Below are 17,714 nucleotides of genomic sequence, written 5' to 3'. Positions count from 1 at the left end.
CCATTCTGCCTTCAGTTTTTAACAATTTATATGTGAATGTGTGTGTCAAATATATTTCACGTTTATAACATATACACATATATGCATACAATCTTTAAGTTTTAAGGCATGCTCCCAATTTTAGGTAACCTGTTATAAATTCTACTTCTCTGATCAAAGTAGATTAAATACAGGGTCTCTGTTTTAGGGGTAATTCTTGGTGTTCTTGTTATTCTAAAATGTGAATAATGTAAAACACCAAAAAGAAAAGAGGACATTTCATAGTCTCCAAGCCAAATTATACAATGACTATAATCTTTGATTTCACATTGCACTTTAGTTTTATTTCTGTAGAATTATTGAGAGTACATTAGAATATCTTTTCTTTAAAAATTTTATTATCCTTTAAGTTGATCTGCTTCATTATGAAAAGAAAGGAAAAAAGTGTCCCTTTCTAGTTTTATGTTTTTTTGTTGTTGCTGAATTAAACTCAATGTCAAATTCAAAAATTAAAAAATACAAAATTAGAATAGTATATATTTAAATTTACCAATGTTTCTTTTATAGGAACATTTTAACACACTTCCACTACCTGGTAAACTATGTACGCATACTCTTGTGCTTTTTTGATCTATTTCTCTAGGGGGGAAATGCAATACAGGTAAAAAATGAAAAACTGGATATCATTAATGGTCAATTTATATTTAAATTTATAACTCAAATTCTGCATGATTTGCATTAATGTTAAAAGCCAAGAACTACCTATTTTTGTTTTATGCTTTTCTCTCATGTTATAGTTCATATATATGATTTCAAAATTAAGTCAAAGTTTTTAATACACCCTTCACTGAGTGTTATTGTTTCATTACCAAAGACATAAGGACTTTTAATGATTTGAAGTGTCTTCAGAGTCCATAAGAGGTATAAATTATCTTCTGTCAATTTTAAAAGAATTTTTCTAATGAAATTTACTATATAGATATACAAAAAATGGTGAAGCTCAAGAGTCTAAGGACAATTATTACTGTGTATTTCAAGATATCCAGTTAATTTTTCAATCCTTGAATTAAATTTAAGTCAACAAATGTGTATTAAGTATTTTCTCTATGCTAGGCATTCGTTTAGGAGAATAATAGATATTTGCTTTATAGTATGCTTTTCTTGGCATAAAATATTTGCTAGACATAAAGTTACCAAAAAGTGCGGGAACCTAGTGTTTCTTTTCATTTATGTTTTAGTTTCTTCAGTGTAATAAAACATGCTATGAACATCTCAAATTCTAAGATAAATATTTGTATATCGTAAGGCAGAGAAAAAAAGTTAAAATGACTTAAAGATTTGTATTCTAAAGCAAACTATGATTTTTACACAAAAGTCAGCCACACAAGTTTGTTGGTTAATCTGTATGTAGAGAAGACTAGACATTTACGATGAGCTCAATTTTGTAAAACAGTAAGTTTAAAGAATATGACACATTTAATTTTTAAGAGGAGCAGCAGCATTCTGTGTCCATTGTGATGCACCAAATATAGTTAGATTTTGTCAACTTCATGAAACCTTAATAATTTTTAAAATTGCTTTCATAGAGTTTGGATTATTATAAAACAAATGTCAGATTTAAATTTTTGTATTTTAATATAGCTTTTCAAATTTATTCCATTGATGTCCTTCAAATATTAACAGGGAGAGTACCAGTAAGTAGTACATTAAGTTTCAAAATGATCTATACTTCTAAGAGAAGAGATTACGTTTTTAAATATGAGAGAATTACATATATTTCCATCTAGCTTCTTTCGTGCCAGCAAAACTTTTGTGGTTTCAAGCAAGGTCCTTGTAGGAAAAAAGTTTCTCATTTTACTTTTATCAAAGTTGAGTTTCCTCCCGAGAATCTTGACCAGTGACATTGCAGATGCTGTTTCTTCGACTGGGCTCACTGTTTGGAAGGTAGGCCAGTGGATCTGGTCGAATTAAGTATCTAATAAAAGAAAACAAAATAAATAACTTTGCAATAGTAAATACAGGCAACATTAATTCACACTGACACTTCATATTTCTACTTTATTTGTTCAGTTTTCAGATTATCTAAACTGTCTGTATACAACATTGGTGGTAGAATGTGTAGTTGGCCTTTACAATTTGGCATGGTTAATATTATCATTTTCATACCTGAGAAGATTATGATGATGAATGCTGATGAATCAAGCACTATTATTTTTCTTCTTCTTCCTCTCTTTCCCTGTGCATGTTGGCTGTCAGTCACCATTATTTTTCAATTATAATCAATTTCAGCACCTTTGTCTCATCAAAGTTTTATGATTTAGTATGCTGTTGATTTATTATCCCTTACTTTGGCCATTTTTCTATGAAGGAGACCTACATTTTAGCCATCATTCTTCCATTACTTAACTGTTCTTTGTCTAATTTTTATCACTTAAAAAATTAGGAGATTGATGTAAGCAATTTCTATAGTCTTTTCAATTTAAATATTTTATGAATTTATAAAATCAACAGTTTAGCAAATGTTATAGTGAATATAATGCATAATATTTAAATTAGCTGGAAAATTATTTATCTAAAATTCAGGTTATGGTATAGTAAGTGATAATACTAAAGTATAGAGAATAATTCTTAATTAATTCTGCTAGTAAATAGAAAAATGTTTATCTGCCAAACTCAAACATTTCATTAACGTGAGAATTTGTTTGCAGAGAGTTGCCTTACTTCAGACTGTCAAATGACGTACAAGCATACCTTTTTTACTGCTTTTGACTTGATGGCACTTTGCTGATATTGAATTATTTATAAATGGAAGGTTTGTGGCAACCCTGAATCAAGCAAGTCCACTGGAGACATTTTTTCCAGCATGTGCTCACTTAGGGTCTCTGTGTCAGATTTGGTAATTTGAACTTTTTCCGTTGTAATTATATCTGTTATAGTGATCTGTGATCAGTAATCTTTGATGTTCTATTGTAATTGTTTTGGGATACCACTATCCGCACCCATATAAGAAGGCAATTTTAACCAATACAATATGTGTGTTCTGATCACTCCACCAACTGGCTATTCCCTCGACTTTTCTCCCTCTTCTCCACCATCTGTATTCCCCAAGACACAAAAATATTGAAGTTAGATCCGTTAATAACCCAAAAATGACTTGTAATTGTTCAAGTGAAAGGAACAGTCTTATGTCTCGCACTTTAAATCAAAAGCTAGAAATGACTATGCTTAGTGAGGAAGGCACATCAAAAGCTTACATAAGTTGGGAGTTAGGTCTTTTGTGCCAGTTAGCCAAGTTGTGAATGCAAAGGAAAAGTTCCTAAGGGAATTAAAAGTGCTACTCCAGTGAATACACAACTGATAAGAAAGGGAAACAGCCTTATTGCTGAGATGGCAAAAGTATGAGTGGTCTGGAAAAAAGATCAAACCAGCTACAACATTCCCTTAATCCAAAGCCAAATCCAGAGCAATGCTCTACCTCTTTTCAATTCTCTGAAAGGTGAGGGAAGTGAAGAAGCTATGGAAGAGGAAGCTAGCAGAGGTTAGCTCATGAAGTTTAAGGAAATAAGTCTCCTCCATAACATAAACGTGCAAGGTGAAGCAGACAGTGCTAATGGAGAAGCTACAGCGAGTTATCCAAAAAATCAAACTATTAATAAGATAATTGATGAAGGTGGCTAAATTAAACAACAGATTTTCAATTTGGAAGACAGCCTTCTATTGGAAAAAGGTGCCATCTAGTACTTTAATAGCTAGAGAGAAGAAGACAAAGCCTAGTTTCAAAGCTTCAGTGACAAGCTGACTCTCTTGGTAGGGGATAATGCATTTGGTGACTTTCAGTTGAAGCCAATGCTCATTTACCATTCTGGAAATCCTAGGACACTTAAGAATTCTGCTAAATCTGCCCTGTCTGTGCTCTAGAAATGGAAAAACAAAGCCTGACTGGCAGCACATCTGTTTAAAGCATAGTTTACTGAAAATGTTAGGCCCATTGTTGAGACTTAATGCTTAAAAAAAAGACTTGCAAAATATCACTGCCCCTTGATAAGGCACCTGGTCACCCAAGAGCTCTGATGGAGATGTACAATGATATTAGTATTGTATCATTCTTGCCAACACAACATCTATTCTGCAGCTCATGGATCAAAGAGTAATTTCAATGTTCATGATTCATGGGATGAGGTAGAAATATCAACATTAACAGAAGTTTTGATGAAGTTGACTCCAACCCTTATTGATGACTTTGAGGGGTTCAAAACTTCAATGGAGGAAGTAACCGCAGTTGTGGTAGAAATAGCAAGATAACTAGAATTAGAAGTGGAGCCCAAAGATGTGACTCAATTGCTGCAATCTCTGACCAAAACTTGAATGAATGAGGAGTTGCTTCTTATTTATGATCAAATAAATTGGTTTCTTGAGATGAAATCTACTCCTGGTGAAGATGCTATGAACATTGTTGAAATGACTGTAAAGAATTTATATTATTACATAAACTGAGTTGACAAAGTAGCAGCAGGGTTTGAAAGGATTGACTCCAGTTTCGAAAGAGGTTCCACTTTGGGTAAAATGCTATCAAAGGGTATTACATGCTACAGATAAATCTTGCATGAAAGGAGTCAATCAATGCAGCATACTACTTCATTGTTGTCTGATTTTAAGAAATTGTCACACCACTCCAACCTTCAGCAACCACTACCCCAATCTGTCAGCAGCCATCAACATTGAGGCAAGACTCTCTACCAGCAAAAAAAGATTATGACTCCCTAAAGGCTCAGATGACTGCTAGCATTTTCTTTTTAGCAATAAACTGTTTTTTAATTAAGTAAATTTTTAGGCATAATGCTTTGCTTTTGCACACTTAGTAGACTAAAGTATAATGCAAACATAAATTTTGTATGCACTGGGAAACCAAAAAATTCAAGTGACTGGCTTGATTGCAATATTCACTCTATTGTGGTAGTCTGGAACCAATCCTGCAATATCTCTGAGATATGCCTGAATATCTTTAGTGACTGCTTCTTGAGCACCTGTAGGAAACTGTGCTAACACCTTAGAATTAAAACAAAATCACAAAACATGACCCCTGTCCGGCAGAAGATTAAAGTATAATTTATGAAGCAGATACAATGGAAGAAAAAAAAAGAAATTGCAACCATCATACAAAGTGAAAAAGAACAACAGAGAGAATTAGGAACTACTTTATTGAGGGGTTGAGTTGAACTTGCCTCACCACGCTTCAGAGAAGATTTAGGAGGAAGGAACAGGAGATGATCCCAAATGTTGTCAATGGAGACCACAGAGGATGGATGTTTCTGATGTGCTTAGAAATGATTTGACTTTAGAAAACTGGTAAATCATGGTAGGTAAAGTCAGAAACAAAGGTAGGAAACAAGTAACGAATGACCTTAAGTTTCAGAATAAGTAGTTTCAATTTGTGTTTTAAAGGCAGTAGGAAGCCACTCAGGGTTTGAAAAGGAGAGAAGGAAAATAAATATATGCAACACAGCATTCTAAGAAAGTCATGTTCCAAGTCCAAATGAAAGAAGTATTTCATACTTCTATAATATTTTTAAGAGGCAATATATAAAATGAACAGGAAAACTAATTAAAAAGTGAGAACGCTAATAAAGTTTGCACTTTTGTCTTAAAGACTGAAGGGAAAAATTAATAAAATATACTCCTTAATGAAAATGAGAAAAGGCAATCAAAAACACTGAGTCTATTTTCTTTGACCAAATGAAAGTTGAGACTAGTGTTCTTGGACCTATTAACTGGATTTTGTCATCTATGCACACTGCTTTATAGTTACTTTAAATATCAATAGCATTGTGGATTGATGAAGAAAACTAATAGTGCACATTACACTTTTTAATACCGTATCATCTAGTGATTTATTATTGTTTGCATCAAATTAACGTTGCTTCTTCATTTAAAACAAACTTCTGAAAGTGAATTTTTAGAAAAACATAAAAGATACCAGTATAATCCATTATCCTCTACATTCATTGATGTAGTAGCAAAAGTTCCTTTTCCTATTATTATCACTACAAAACCTATGAGTCCAATAAAGCAAATTTCTTAAACTGTGTTTTTATATATTACATGTCATGGTAGGCATCTTTGAAATGATAATTTATCATTGCTCTGGTTCCACTGAAATTTTATTATCTCAATGCCACAAATACAGATCACTGCAACGGTGTAAGAAAAGCTTTTTTATTTTTTAAATAGCAGTCAAGTTGATATTTTAGCTTAAAACTGATAAAAAATAAGAGTATCTAAAAGGCAGAAAATTCTCTAAAAATATGTCTACTTTACCTGTGTACATTGTGACACACATATTTTATTCATAAGGAAAAAGATTAAACATTATTTGAAATTATGAACATAAATATTTGACAAAATGACATGTTCTTAGTCTCAAAAGGTTGACAACATTTTCTTTGAACATTCTGTCAAAAATAATTATGGGAAATGATTGTATTAAGCTTAAGAAATATAATTTATTATAAAATACAAATAAGGAAAGCATAATTTTTAAAATTCTATATAATTAAGACAACTATATTTATTTGAAAAAAGGTATAAGAAGGCTGGAATTAATATGGGTAGATTAGATATTTAATAAAAATTATCTATACTTATGGACTTAAAAGAAAAAAGACATGTATAAATGTGGATACCATGAAAAAAGAACAGCTTTATTTTATTATCATAATATACTATGTGAAGGGTCCAGGATGAGTAATTAAAATCCAAGTGCATCATAAATAAGATGTTTTCCTCTAATTGAAGTCCTTTATAAATTCAGCATCACCATCAGATACAATTTTTGACAGTGACTTAAGAATTCTACTAGCTTAAATTGTTATTCGTCTGTTTCCCCAATGCTCCTGTATTCTAACCAGTATTATCAGATGGCAAAATAAAGCAATATTATACTTGATAGTTCTATCTTAGGTGCATTTTAGGAATCTCTTCACACTTATTTGGGGTCAGATTTACTCCTGCTGTTTTATTTTCTTAATAGGTTTTTGAAATGCTTCCTGTTTCTGCCCTAAAACAAAACACTCATCAATAGTACAACAGTAATTCTTCTACTTTTTCTTCTGTATTTATATTTTTGGAAAAAACATTCCCTATTTAGCCTTTTTCAGCTGGAAGATAAAAAATATTTTTTCTATAGAAAACTAGCTTATCTTCAAAGTTCCAATACTATGTATCTAAATGCTTTCTAGACATTTCCTCTTTATACTTTAAATAACATATTTGAATGGATGGATGAAGAAAATTTGTGGTATACATGCAAAGTAGAATACCATTCATCCGTAAAAAAGATGAAATTCTGTCATTTGCAGCAACATAGTCAGTGTTAAATGAAATAAGCCACAGAAAAACAAATATCATGTTTTCATTCAAATGTGTGAGCTAAAATAATTGATCTCATGGAGATAGTAGGTAGAATGTTACCAGAGGCTGGGAAGGGTGATGAGGAGGGGAAGATGGAGAGAGACTGGTTTATTAGTAACCAAAATACAGTTACACAGAAGAAATAAATTCCAGTGCTTCAAAGCACAGTAGGGCAACTATGCTTAACAAGACTTCATTGTATATTTCAAAATAGCTGGAAAAGAACATTGGATATTCCTAACACAAATAAATTATAAATGTTTGGGGTAATGGATATCCCAATTACCCTGATTGATCATTACATATTTTATGCATGTATCAAAATATCACATGTACCTCATAAGATGCACAACTATTATATATCAATAAACTTAATTAATTAGAAAGTCAACATTTATTAAAAATACATATATACATGGACCCATCTCTCTTTTTTTTTTTTTTTACTACCCAACAACCCCTCTTTCCTGCCTGGAAAATTGTCTCCCCATTCTGACTTGTTTTGATGAAACAACGTTTTTATTTTTATTTTTGTAATCACACAGTTTGAAACCCTAAAGCTGTGTTAAACTTCTTTTTCAATTCCCAAATCAATAATCAAGTCTCATTTTCTGCCTTCATAAATCTATTTACACAGGGGCTTGACTTCACAATGCTTTATCTTGATGCTATGACAGATGGTTGTTTCCCTAACACCTGCTTTTTAACTGTTTTCCCTACATTCATACTCACCCCAACCCTAACCCATCCTATCAATCAATTCTATTGTTTTCTGCAGAACTCTTTTAAAAAAATCATACCCTTTCCACTCCAGTCAAAATCTTCCACAAAACTGACAACATATCAAAGAGTCTTCTAAACTTTTGCATATTATTACATTTAGTTCTAAACCTCTTGCATGGATCCGTATTATGCTCGGCATCACAAAATGTTCTCAGTCCTGCTAGTCTCTGACCTTATCTCTTGCTTTCTGGATTACAGACACAAACACATCCTATGGATCTAATATCCAACAAAACATGTGGATCTCTGACATTTGTTTTATGTCAGTAATACAATCTATAGTTAGTTGCCCTGGGTAAACATCACTTGATCTACCCCAGGACAGGTGGTGTATCTCAAGGGAAGATTCTTGTAAGGAATTTCTTTCCTAGGCTTACACCAACAACTGTCAAAGTGCCTTTTCTAAAGTCTTGTTACATGCTTGCTCATATATGTCTAAGTGCTGTCCATCATCTGTAAAGCCAACTTTAAATTCATTTTGTCACCTAAGACCTTTCCAGAGGCAAATATAATTTATTTTTCCAGTATTACATTTACCTTACAACAGAAATGCTAACTATACAAAATTTCTACTCCAGTCAAATTGCCAATGAAACACTTTACGCAATTCTTGTATAGTGCATGTTCCAAGCCATTCTTTCTGTTCTGGAATGTCCTCTCTTCTCCACCATCACAAATTCTATCTACCCTTCAGAGTCTAGTTTAAGTCTTACATTCTTTATAATTTCTCCAACTACTCAATAATGTCTCCCTCTATTAATTCAGAAAAGCACTGTCTATGTCACTCAACTGATGCTTAGTTTATTAGTGACAAAGTCCTATTATGTATTGCTATTAAATTTTTCACGTGTAAATTGTAGCTTTGTTAATTAGAGTGTAAGGGCTTTGAAGTCAGAGAAAATGCCTTAGCCTTTCTATCTCACATCTTTAGGTGAGTGCTACAACTGTACATGTTCAATAATTATTTTTCGAGAAATAAAATTAGTCCCATAGACCTTTTTCTATTAAGTGTTTGACCAATCGTACTTTGGCTTTTGGGAACTTGAAGGTATTTAGAACTAGACAGTGTGGGATATTTCACGTTTTCTGTTGAGTTGTTCTTTTATTCTTCCATGTTTTCCCTAATTTTTTCCAAAATTTTTTTTTTTGCTCACAGAATACAGAATTCATGCTGCTTTTTCTTTATTTTATACTCCTTTTAAACAATCTTTTTTTTATATTACACACAACACATCAAATGCATTTGTTTATTTATAAAATTAAGTATAGGCTATTTAAGCACTTATAAGAAAAATAAGAGGCTTTTATGGCCTAAATAAAAGTACAAAAATAAATAGTAGTTTTCTAAAAATACATGTCTTATGTGAGATATGAGATCAACTTACACAACATCATTCAGCTCTATTCTGGTATCTGGAGATGGGTTAATCAGGATGTAGGAGAGGGTACTTTGATGATCATTCATTTCATCTAGAAGATAAATAAATGCCAAGTTTGTTATACTACTTATAGAAATTACAGGAATTACTAGTGAACATCTTATATTCAAACCATATAACTGTCCACAAGAACTTGGTATAGTTTTGTCCACAGCATGATTGTACACATAAGTTTGGCTATTTTCAAATTACTATCATTGAAAATATCTGACAGGTACTTATTTTTTGTTCCATTAGATGATAAAAATAAAGTATCTAATTCTGTTCAGAATAATCACAGTTGTAGTTTACCCTTTATTACACTGAAAAAGTATTTTTCTTTAATAAATGACTGGATAAGACGTTTACTTGATTATTATGCTTTATCAATTACAAAAAATAATTATGGTTATAGATAACAATCCTAAAAAAGAATATCCACACAGGAAATTATAGGGAAAAATAATATAATTACATTATGTTTAGAAAACATGATAGAAATGTGTCTAAAAAGCTTGAAGACCCTAAATACGTGTTTGGCTTCGCTACATGACACATCTCACGTAACTCATCCTAATGCTTCTGCAGAATGCAAAGAATCCTCTAGAACAGAATTTAACCATGAATTTTAAGGGAAGTGTACTCCTGAATCATTTGTTCTTCCTAAAGCAATATATATATGTGTATATATTTAAAATGAAAAGCTGAACCCTTTTAATTTTATTAATTCACTCTGAAAACATCCTCAGGCTGCAAGTTGAAATGTTGACCCTGCATTACATAGGACATTGAAAAAATAAAAGGCAAACAGCTTCGTGGTCTCAATTTTTTAGATTTCAAGATTATCATAAGATGTAAATATAAAGTTATGTGGATGTATACTTCAATAAACATAATTCCTCCCATGGGTAAAGTTTTCAATCTATGAGAATTCTCTCAAAACTCCTGTTCTTGAGTTATAGTATTCCAGCCACTGCAGCTGCAGACAAGAATGGCTCTTGAAGAAAGAACTAAATTTTTCAGTTTGACCCAAAGTCTAAGAATAAGTTTCATACCAATCTAAGAATTGGTTTCATACCAATACCTATAGTATTTAGTGCATACTCAATAACTGCGTTAAACTAAAATCAAGATATTTTAAGGCCAATGTAGCTGACCCTCATAAACAATTTCCTGCACTGGAATATAAACTACTTTCATAAAATAATGTTGACGACTGTGTTCCTCTAATGAGAAACCTGTCACTTTAATATGAAAGACACTATTTTCAGCTATGGTATTTCAAGCTGATATGGAGATGTGCCCCATTTTTAAAGTGTAAAAACAAAAATCCTTATCTTACAAGGCAGATAAATCACAAAATAATTAAACCATTATAAGTTTGCCAGTAAAATTATTACAATCATTAGCTCACCAAATTCATAATCAAATAAATTAGTATATTCAGTTCCACATCTATGGGATGACACAAGGAATTGTATCATGCCATAGTGTTAGGGTTGCCAGGAAAAATAGAGAATGCCCATGAAATCTGAATTTTAGATAAACAACTACCATTTTTGTTGCTGTTGTTGGAATCTCTCTCTGTCACTCAGGCTGGAGTACAATGGCTTGATCATACAACTAATGATTTTTAGAATAAATGTATCCCAAACATTGCATGTGATATACTAATACTTAAATATTTTTGTTGTTTATCAGAAATTTAAGTTTCACTGGGAATCCTGTATTTTTATTTGCTAAATCTGGTGGTCATATCTAGTGTTAGATGGCTAAGTTAACTGTCTGGAGATTAAAATTCCAATGAATATATATTGATGCTTACTACAAATAAGGTATAATTCCAACTCAAAACATATTTTACTGGCAGGAGATTACTAGGATTATTTCTCCATATGAAAAGAAATTTTGATTCATATGTGCTTTTTGAGAAATGCCCCCTTGTTTGAATTTCTACAACTGTTGTGCAAAGGTACAGATTGATAGTGCACTGTGGGGACTAAACTGTAATAATCTAAAAAGTAAGAGGTGGACTAGAAAATCTACATCTTATTTGACCATATATAACTCCGTTTCTTTTATAAACAATGACATTATTGAACTGTGATACAGGAAAAAACAATTTAACAGATAACTTCTCAGTCAATATCAACACCTAGACTTTATCCTTGATTATTAACAGGATATTATATTTTTGATTCTAGAATCAAGCCAAATTCTATCGGTGACCTGGTTTGCCTGTCAAAAATGTAAAAATTGTGTAGATAATTGAGAAATTTCCAGTGGGGGATATGATTTTTGTGCCAATATTTTTTTTCTGCTTGAGTAGCCTGTATTATTTATCCTACTGAAGATATTTATTTTCCCACAAACCACAGAATTGGAGCAAGCATTTTGTTAATGTTTTCAATTCAATTATTATTGAATTGAAATAATATGGCTTATCAAGACATAGAAAACATCACAGTCAGAAATAATCTCTCTTGGTTTCTTTCCTCACCCCTCACTGACTTTTCCTAAGGGAGGAGGAATGACTTATCTTTTAGAATTTGGTTAAAAGAATTTGCTGACTTCAAAGCTATTCTCTTTTTCTTTCATGTGTGCCTTCCTATAGGGTACATTTTGCCTGCTTGTTCTCTGCCATGCTGCTTTGTGGAGAAGGCCTACAGTTGCCCCTCTTTTTTGTGACTTTGTGTTTAAGAAGCATTTGGAGAAATACCTAATGTAAATGAGGAGTTAATGGGTGCAGCAAACCAACACGGCACATGCATACATATGTAACAAACCTGCACGTTGTGTACATGTACCCGAGAACTTAAAGTATAATAATAATAAAAAAAGAAGAATTAAGAAGTGAGATTTTCTAAAAGCCTATTGCAGTCACACATCAAAACCACATTCAACAATAGTTTTTATTAGCCATAATCCTGGAATATTTTGTCTCCATCGGTCATTCTCTATGGTTATTTTCTAGATATTCTTTCATTCTGGAGGTGAAAATGTGGCAAATTTGTGGGATCTTCAAGATCCTATCAATTATCATTGACTATGGCAAAGATACAAATTAATTAAAATATGGCTCTGCACCAAGAATACCATATTTACTGAATGAAATAAATTTTATTTGGTAAATTAGCTTCATGAACAACAGAATCTATTTCTTACCAAATAAAAATATATATGAAGGGAATTTGCAGTGAATATATTTACTGTGTTCCTGATAACCAAAATATGACATTAACAAAATAAAAAAAGTTATATAGTTTAAATTATTTTCATTAAAAGTAGTTTCATCAGTGACATAATTATTTTAATAAAATTACTCATAAAAACTGAAAATAATATTTTTGAATATTATAAACTTTAAAATAAATTATATGGAGAAAAATTTTAAGATTGCTACTAGTATTTACAAAGAAACTTATTTTGCTATATTAACTAGCATATACAATTATTAAACAAAAATCTTCAAATGGCAAATATTTTGCTTAGTTTGTGTAAATAGATCACATTAGAAAAGAGACAGAATCATATTCCTATGGTTCTTACAAAATAATTGATTAATGAGTCCTATTCCATACACATTTATTTCATATTTTTGTTTTGTTTTAAATTTTCATGTTGAAGTATCTTAAGAGGATTTTTGAAAGAGGATAATAGAATTTTGTGAGAAAGAAATTTAAGTATCTTGTATATTTGTGTAGGTTACCATTAAATAATACTTCTGCTATATACTGAATTGTGTGTTCCCCCACAAATTCCTATGTTGAAAAGCTAACCACCAAGATGACTGTATTTGGAGATAGAGCCTCAAAAACTAATTAAGTTTAAATGGGGTCAACAGGGTTGTCCTCTAATCCAATAGGACTGGTGTCCACATAAGAAGAAGAGATACCAGGAGTAAATACACAGAGACAAGACTGTATGAGGACACAGAAAGAAGGCAGCCATCTGTTAGCCAACATGAGAGGCCTCAGGGGGGCACCTTGATGTTGGACTTCCATCTTCCAGAATTGTGAGAAAATAAACATCTAGTGTTTAAACCATGCACTCTGTGGTATTTTTTTATGGCAGCCCTAGTATACGAATATAACTTCTGAAAACACATAGCCATTGTATCATGTGTAGTCAGAGGAACATTCTATATAATATAAAGATATCACTTAGAACAAAGGCTCTGAAACCAGACTGCTTGCTTTGAAATTATGGATCTGGCAATTGCTTACTCTGAGATCTTAGGCAAATTATTTAATTTCTCTTAATCTCTCTGTGATTAGCATCCTGGCATGAAAAATTAGGATAGCAACAGTGCAATCTCACAGGTTGTTGTTAGAATTAACATTTATTCTATTTACTCTAATAAATAAATAACAAATATAATTTAAAATTAATATGTTCAAATTGATTTATAGTTCTTGTACTTAGTATCTTATTGCTATCAAGTGCAACATAAAGGTTATGTATTATTATAGTAGCAGGCAAAATCAAGCAGAAATTATAAAAAACAATTATATATGTATTGCTATATGAAGGTGTGGGCATGCATAAATAGAGAAAGAGTGTTTTGAACAGATAGAAGGGCAAATGGCATAGCAAGAGATGATTTGGTTTAATTTGCAGAAAGTAGGCACCAGGGAATGGACTAAAGTGAGAGAGGAGAAGATTAATTTGAGATGATGTTGAACAGGCAAGCTGGGACCAGATTCTTGAAGGGCTTTACCCTTGGTCAGCAGTTTGAATTTTATTCAAAGTGCAATGAGAAAACATTGAAAGCTTGTAAGGGTCGAGGGGAAGCCTGGTGGTATGAAACAATTTTACATTAAATGTATAACTTTGATTGCTTTGTGGGAAATTAACTTTGTGTGGGGCAAGTTTAAACTCAGGACTATTAGGTGGTCATTGTGAAACAGAAACCCATGTGAGAGATATTGGTAGCATGAGAACAATAGAAATGGAATAAATTAGTAAAAAGGGTGAGGAAGAGAGATAGAAATGATGTGGGAGACAGAAAGAGGAGAGAGAGAGAGAAAGGAAGACAGAGAAAGAGACTTAGAGAAGGAGAGAGAGAATTTTAAGCTGGGAGATACCACAGTATGTTTGAATGCCAATGGGAGAAAATAAGTAAAAGAAATTGGTGCTATACGAGAAAGAGGGTTTTTGGTTTTTTTTTTTTTTTTTTCAGTTAGTACAAGAAATACCTTATCAGGGAAGATAAACTCAGTCATATAGTACTTACTTCTTCTACATAGTTGGTAATAGCATAATCTAGTGATGATTTCATTTTCCTTCACCTGAACTTATATACACATTATGTGTTATCCACTTATAAAACTGGCTAGTTTTACAGTGCTGACTCAATTTGCTCATGTATTCCAGTTTAGTGCCAAATTATGTTTATGAGTACAACTATTTCGTCTATTGTTACTGAACTGACCAGTATATGTGGAGGGTGTGAAAGGTGCTTAGAGATAAGAATTAAATAATAATAATTCCATTTAATGGACTGCTATTTAAAATTACTTTTATTATCATTCAAAGATTTTTAATCATTTTATAATATACAAGATAAAATTATTAAAAATATTTGAACTCTCTTAATTTATCTCCATATGAATATTCAGTGTATTCAAGATTATATGAAACTATGAGCAAAACGAGTAGAAAGATTTTCAGAACAAGCTACATTTTAACGTGCCATGAGCCACTCCATCACTTACTAGCTTCCTGCAAATAAAATTAGTTACTTGATACTCAATTTTCCTTCAAAATAGAGTATTCAATATTTCTTAAAAATCTATGTCACTATCCTACTCGTGTTTAAAAGAAAACAAACATTTTCTTTTAAAAACCTATGTTACGTTTCATAAATACTGAAAAACCAAAACCACCTTGCAATATTTTTAACATGATAAAGATTCAAAAGAAAGCTAACATGAACAATTAGTCTAAATATATATTATTTCTTCAGTGGTGCAAAGTCCTGTTTTGTTCTGTCAAGATGCTTTCTCCATTGTTCCACATCCCTTACCCCACCATAATCTTCAAGGCTACTGGGTGACCTGGTGAATGGAAGCTCTCAATAAATGGTAGTTTCTTTCAAAATACTGTGATTACAGCTATTTTATATTAAAGAATGTGGGACAAAACTATACAGATTGTCTTCATAGTAAGGAACATAGTGTACATTTATATTTAAATAGAATATTCATTGCATGTCAACTAAAAGGTTTTATATGTGTTCAGGTGAAGTACTTCAAAATTTAGTGATGAATCTAATTGGTAATCTGAAAATGTAAAATGAAGACATTACAGAAAGCCTAAAAGATTTTGGAAACACAAACAGCATATTTATTATATAATTTTATTTTAATAATTGGCCCCACTGATTTAAATTTAAAGTTACTACTACTGAAGTAATAGCTGAGGATTGAAGAAAACAATATTAAACATATATTTAAAAAATCTAAAAATAAGTACATACCAAGCTTTCCAATTTTGCAGCTATCCTGCAGTACTTTCATTTGACTTACAGAACGTTTTTATGATTAGTTGATAATTGTAATTTATCACATGATATTCATTATTTTTGTCTTCAGTTAAGTCATTCAGTAATGATAACAGCATGATTATTTGAATCACAGATAACTCTTTTTTTTTTTTTTTTGAGACGGAGTCTCGCTCTGTCGCCCAGGCTGGAGTGCAGTGGCGCAATCTCGGCTCACTGCAAGCTCCGCCTCCCGGGTTCACGCCATTCTCTTGCCTCAGCCTCTCCGAGTAGCTGGGACTACAGGCGCCCCCAACCGCGCCCGGCTAATTTTTTGTATTTTTAGTAGAGATGGGGTTTCACCGTGGTCTCGATCTCCCGACCTCATGATCCGCCCACTTGATTCTGAGGACACAGCAATGAACAAGACAGGCAAAGTTTTTGCCTTCACAGACCCTTTTAGCAATTTTCTTAGAATAGCTTCACACTGTATAATACAGATCTTCAGAATAAGTGTCAGGAATCTTTACTTATAGGTTTACTATAAGATACTGTAAAATTCCTATATAACTTTAAACATATCATTGAAGTTATTTTAGGATCGCCATCATTGTTTTGATTATCACATAGATACGTTGGGTAAAAACAAAATAAGAAATTAACTAATCCCAAGTGCACATTCAGTGAGTTTTGACAAATGCATAGCGTGGCAACTACTACCATAATTATGATGTCAAACATTTTCATAATGCCAAACAGATCTCTCATGCCCCTTTGTAGTCAATTTTCTCCTCTCAATCCCAACTTCTAGCAATCACTGATTTCAAGAAGCAGTTTTCTAGGAGTAATAAAATGTGTTTCTATTTTTCTCTTAGCTATGTTTTTGTGTTGAATCCATGTTATTGCATGGATCTACTTTGATACTAATACAGCCACTCTAGCTTTCTTTTTTTCATTGCATGAAAAAACATTTTTAAGAAGTGTTTTTCCACAGAGGAGGTGAAGCAAGATGACCAAATGGAAGCTTCCATTGATCATACTTTCTGCAAGAACACCAAATTGAACAACTATCCACACGAAAAAAACACCTTCATAAAAACCAAAGATGAGGTGAGCAATTACAGCATCTGTTTTTAACTTTATGTCACTGAAAGGGGCACTAAGGAGGGTAGGAAAGACTGTCTTGAGTTTCCAACACCAATCCTCCCCTATCTTTTGGCAGTGGCCTCATGGTGCAGGGAGTCTGTTCACTGGAGGAATGGAGAACACAGTGACTGTGAGACTGCATTGGAACTCAGTGCTGCCCTGGAACAGTGGTAAGCAACACTGGGCAGAACTCAGCCAGTGCCCACAGAGGGAACACTTAGACAAGCTCTAGCCAGAGAAGAACTGCCTATTCCAGCAGTCAGAACCTGAGTTACGGCAAGCCTTGTCACTGTGGGCTAAAGTGCTCTGGAGTTCTAAATAAACTTGAAAGGATGTCTAGGCCATAAGGACTGAAATTCCTGGGGAAGTCCTGGAGCTGTGTTGGAATCAAAGACAATGGACTTGATGAGGCACATGACCCAGTGAGATACCAGCTGGGATGGCCAAGGGAGTGCTTGTGCCACCCCTCCCCAAACCCAGGCAATGCAGCTCACAGC

General features: G+C 32.6%; 1 protein-coding gene across 1 annotated transcript in view; it reads right to left on the bottom strand.

Annotated features, from left to right (window-relative positions):
* Positions 1–499: 499 nt before the first annotated feature.
* The window catches only part of KCNT2 (potassium sodium-activated channel subfamily T member 2), a 394,167-nt gene continuing 376,952 nt past the window's right edge, over positions 500–17,714 (bottom strand). Inside the window, exons 27-28 of the mRNA XM_030818707.1 lie at positions 9,555–9,639; positions 500–1,954 (exon numbers count right to left, since the gene is read on the bottom strand). Of these exons, the coding sequence (XP_030674567.1) occupies positions 1,843–1,954; positions 9,555–9,639 (197 nt within the window). The 3' untranslated portion in view covers positions 500–1,842. The remainder of the gene's footprint in view (positions 1,955–9,554; positions 9,640–17,714) is intronic.

The sequence above is a fragment of the Nomascus leucogenys genome, chromosome 9 (genome assembly GCF_006542625.1).
Source record: "Nomascus leucogenys isolate Asia chromosome 9, Asia_NLE_v1, whole genome shotgun sequence".
NCBI classification, from domain to species: Eukaryota; Metazoa; Chordata; class Mammalia; order Primates; family Hylobatidae; genus Nomascus; species Nomascus leucogenys.
The sequence above is the reverse complement of the archived record's forward strand: the minus strand, read 5'-3'. Positions and strand labels throughout refer to the sequence as shown.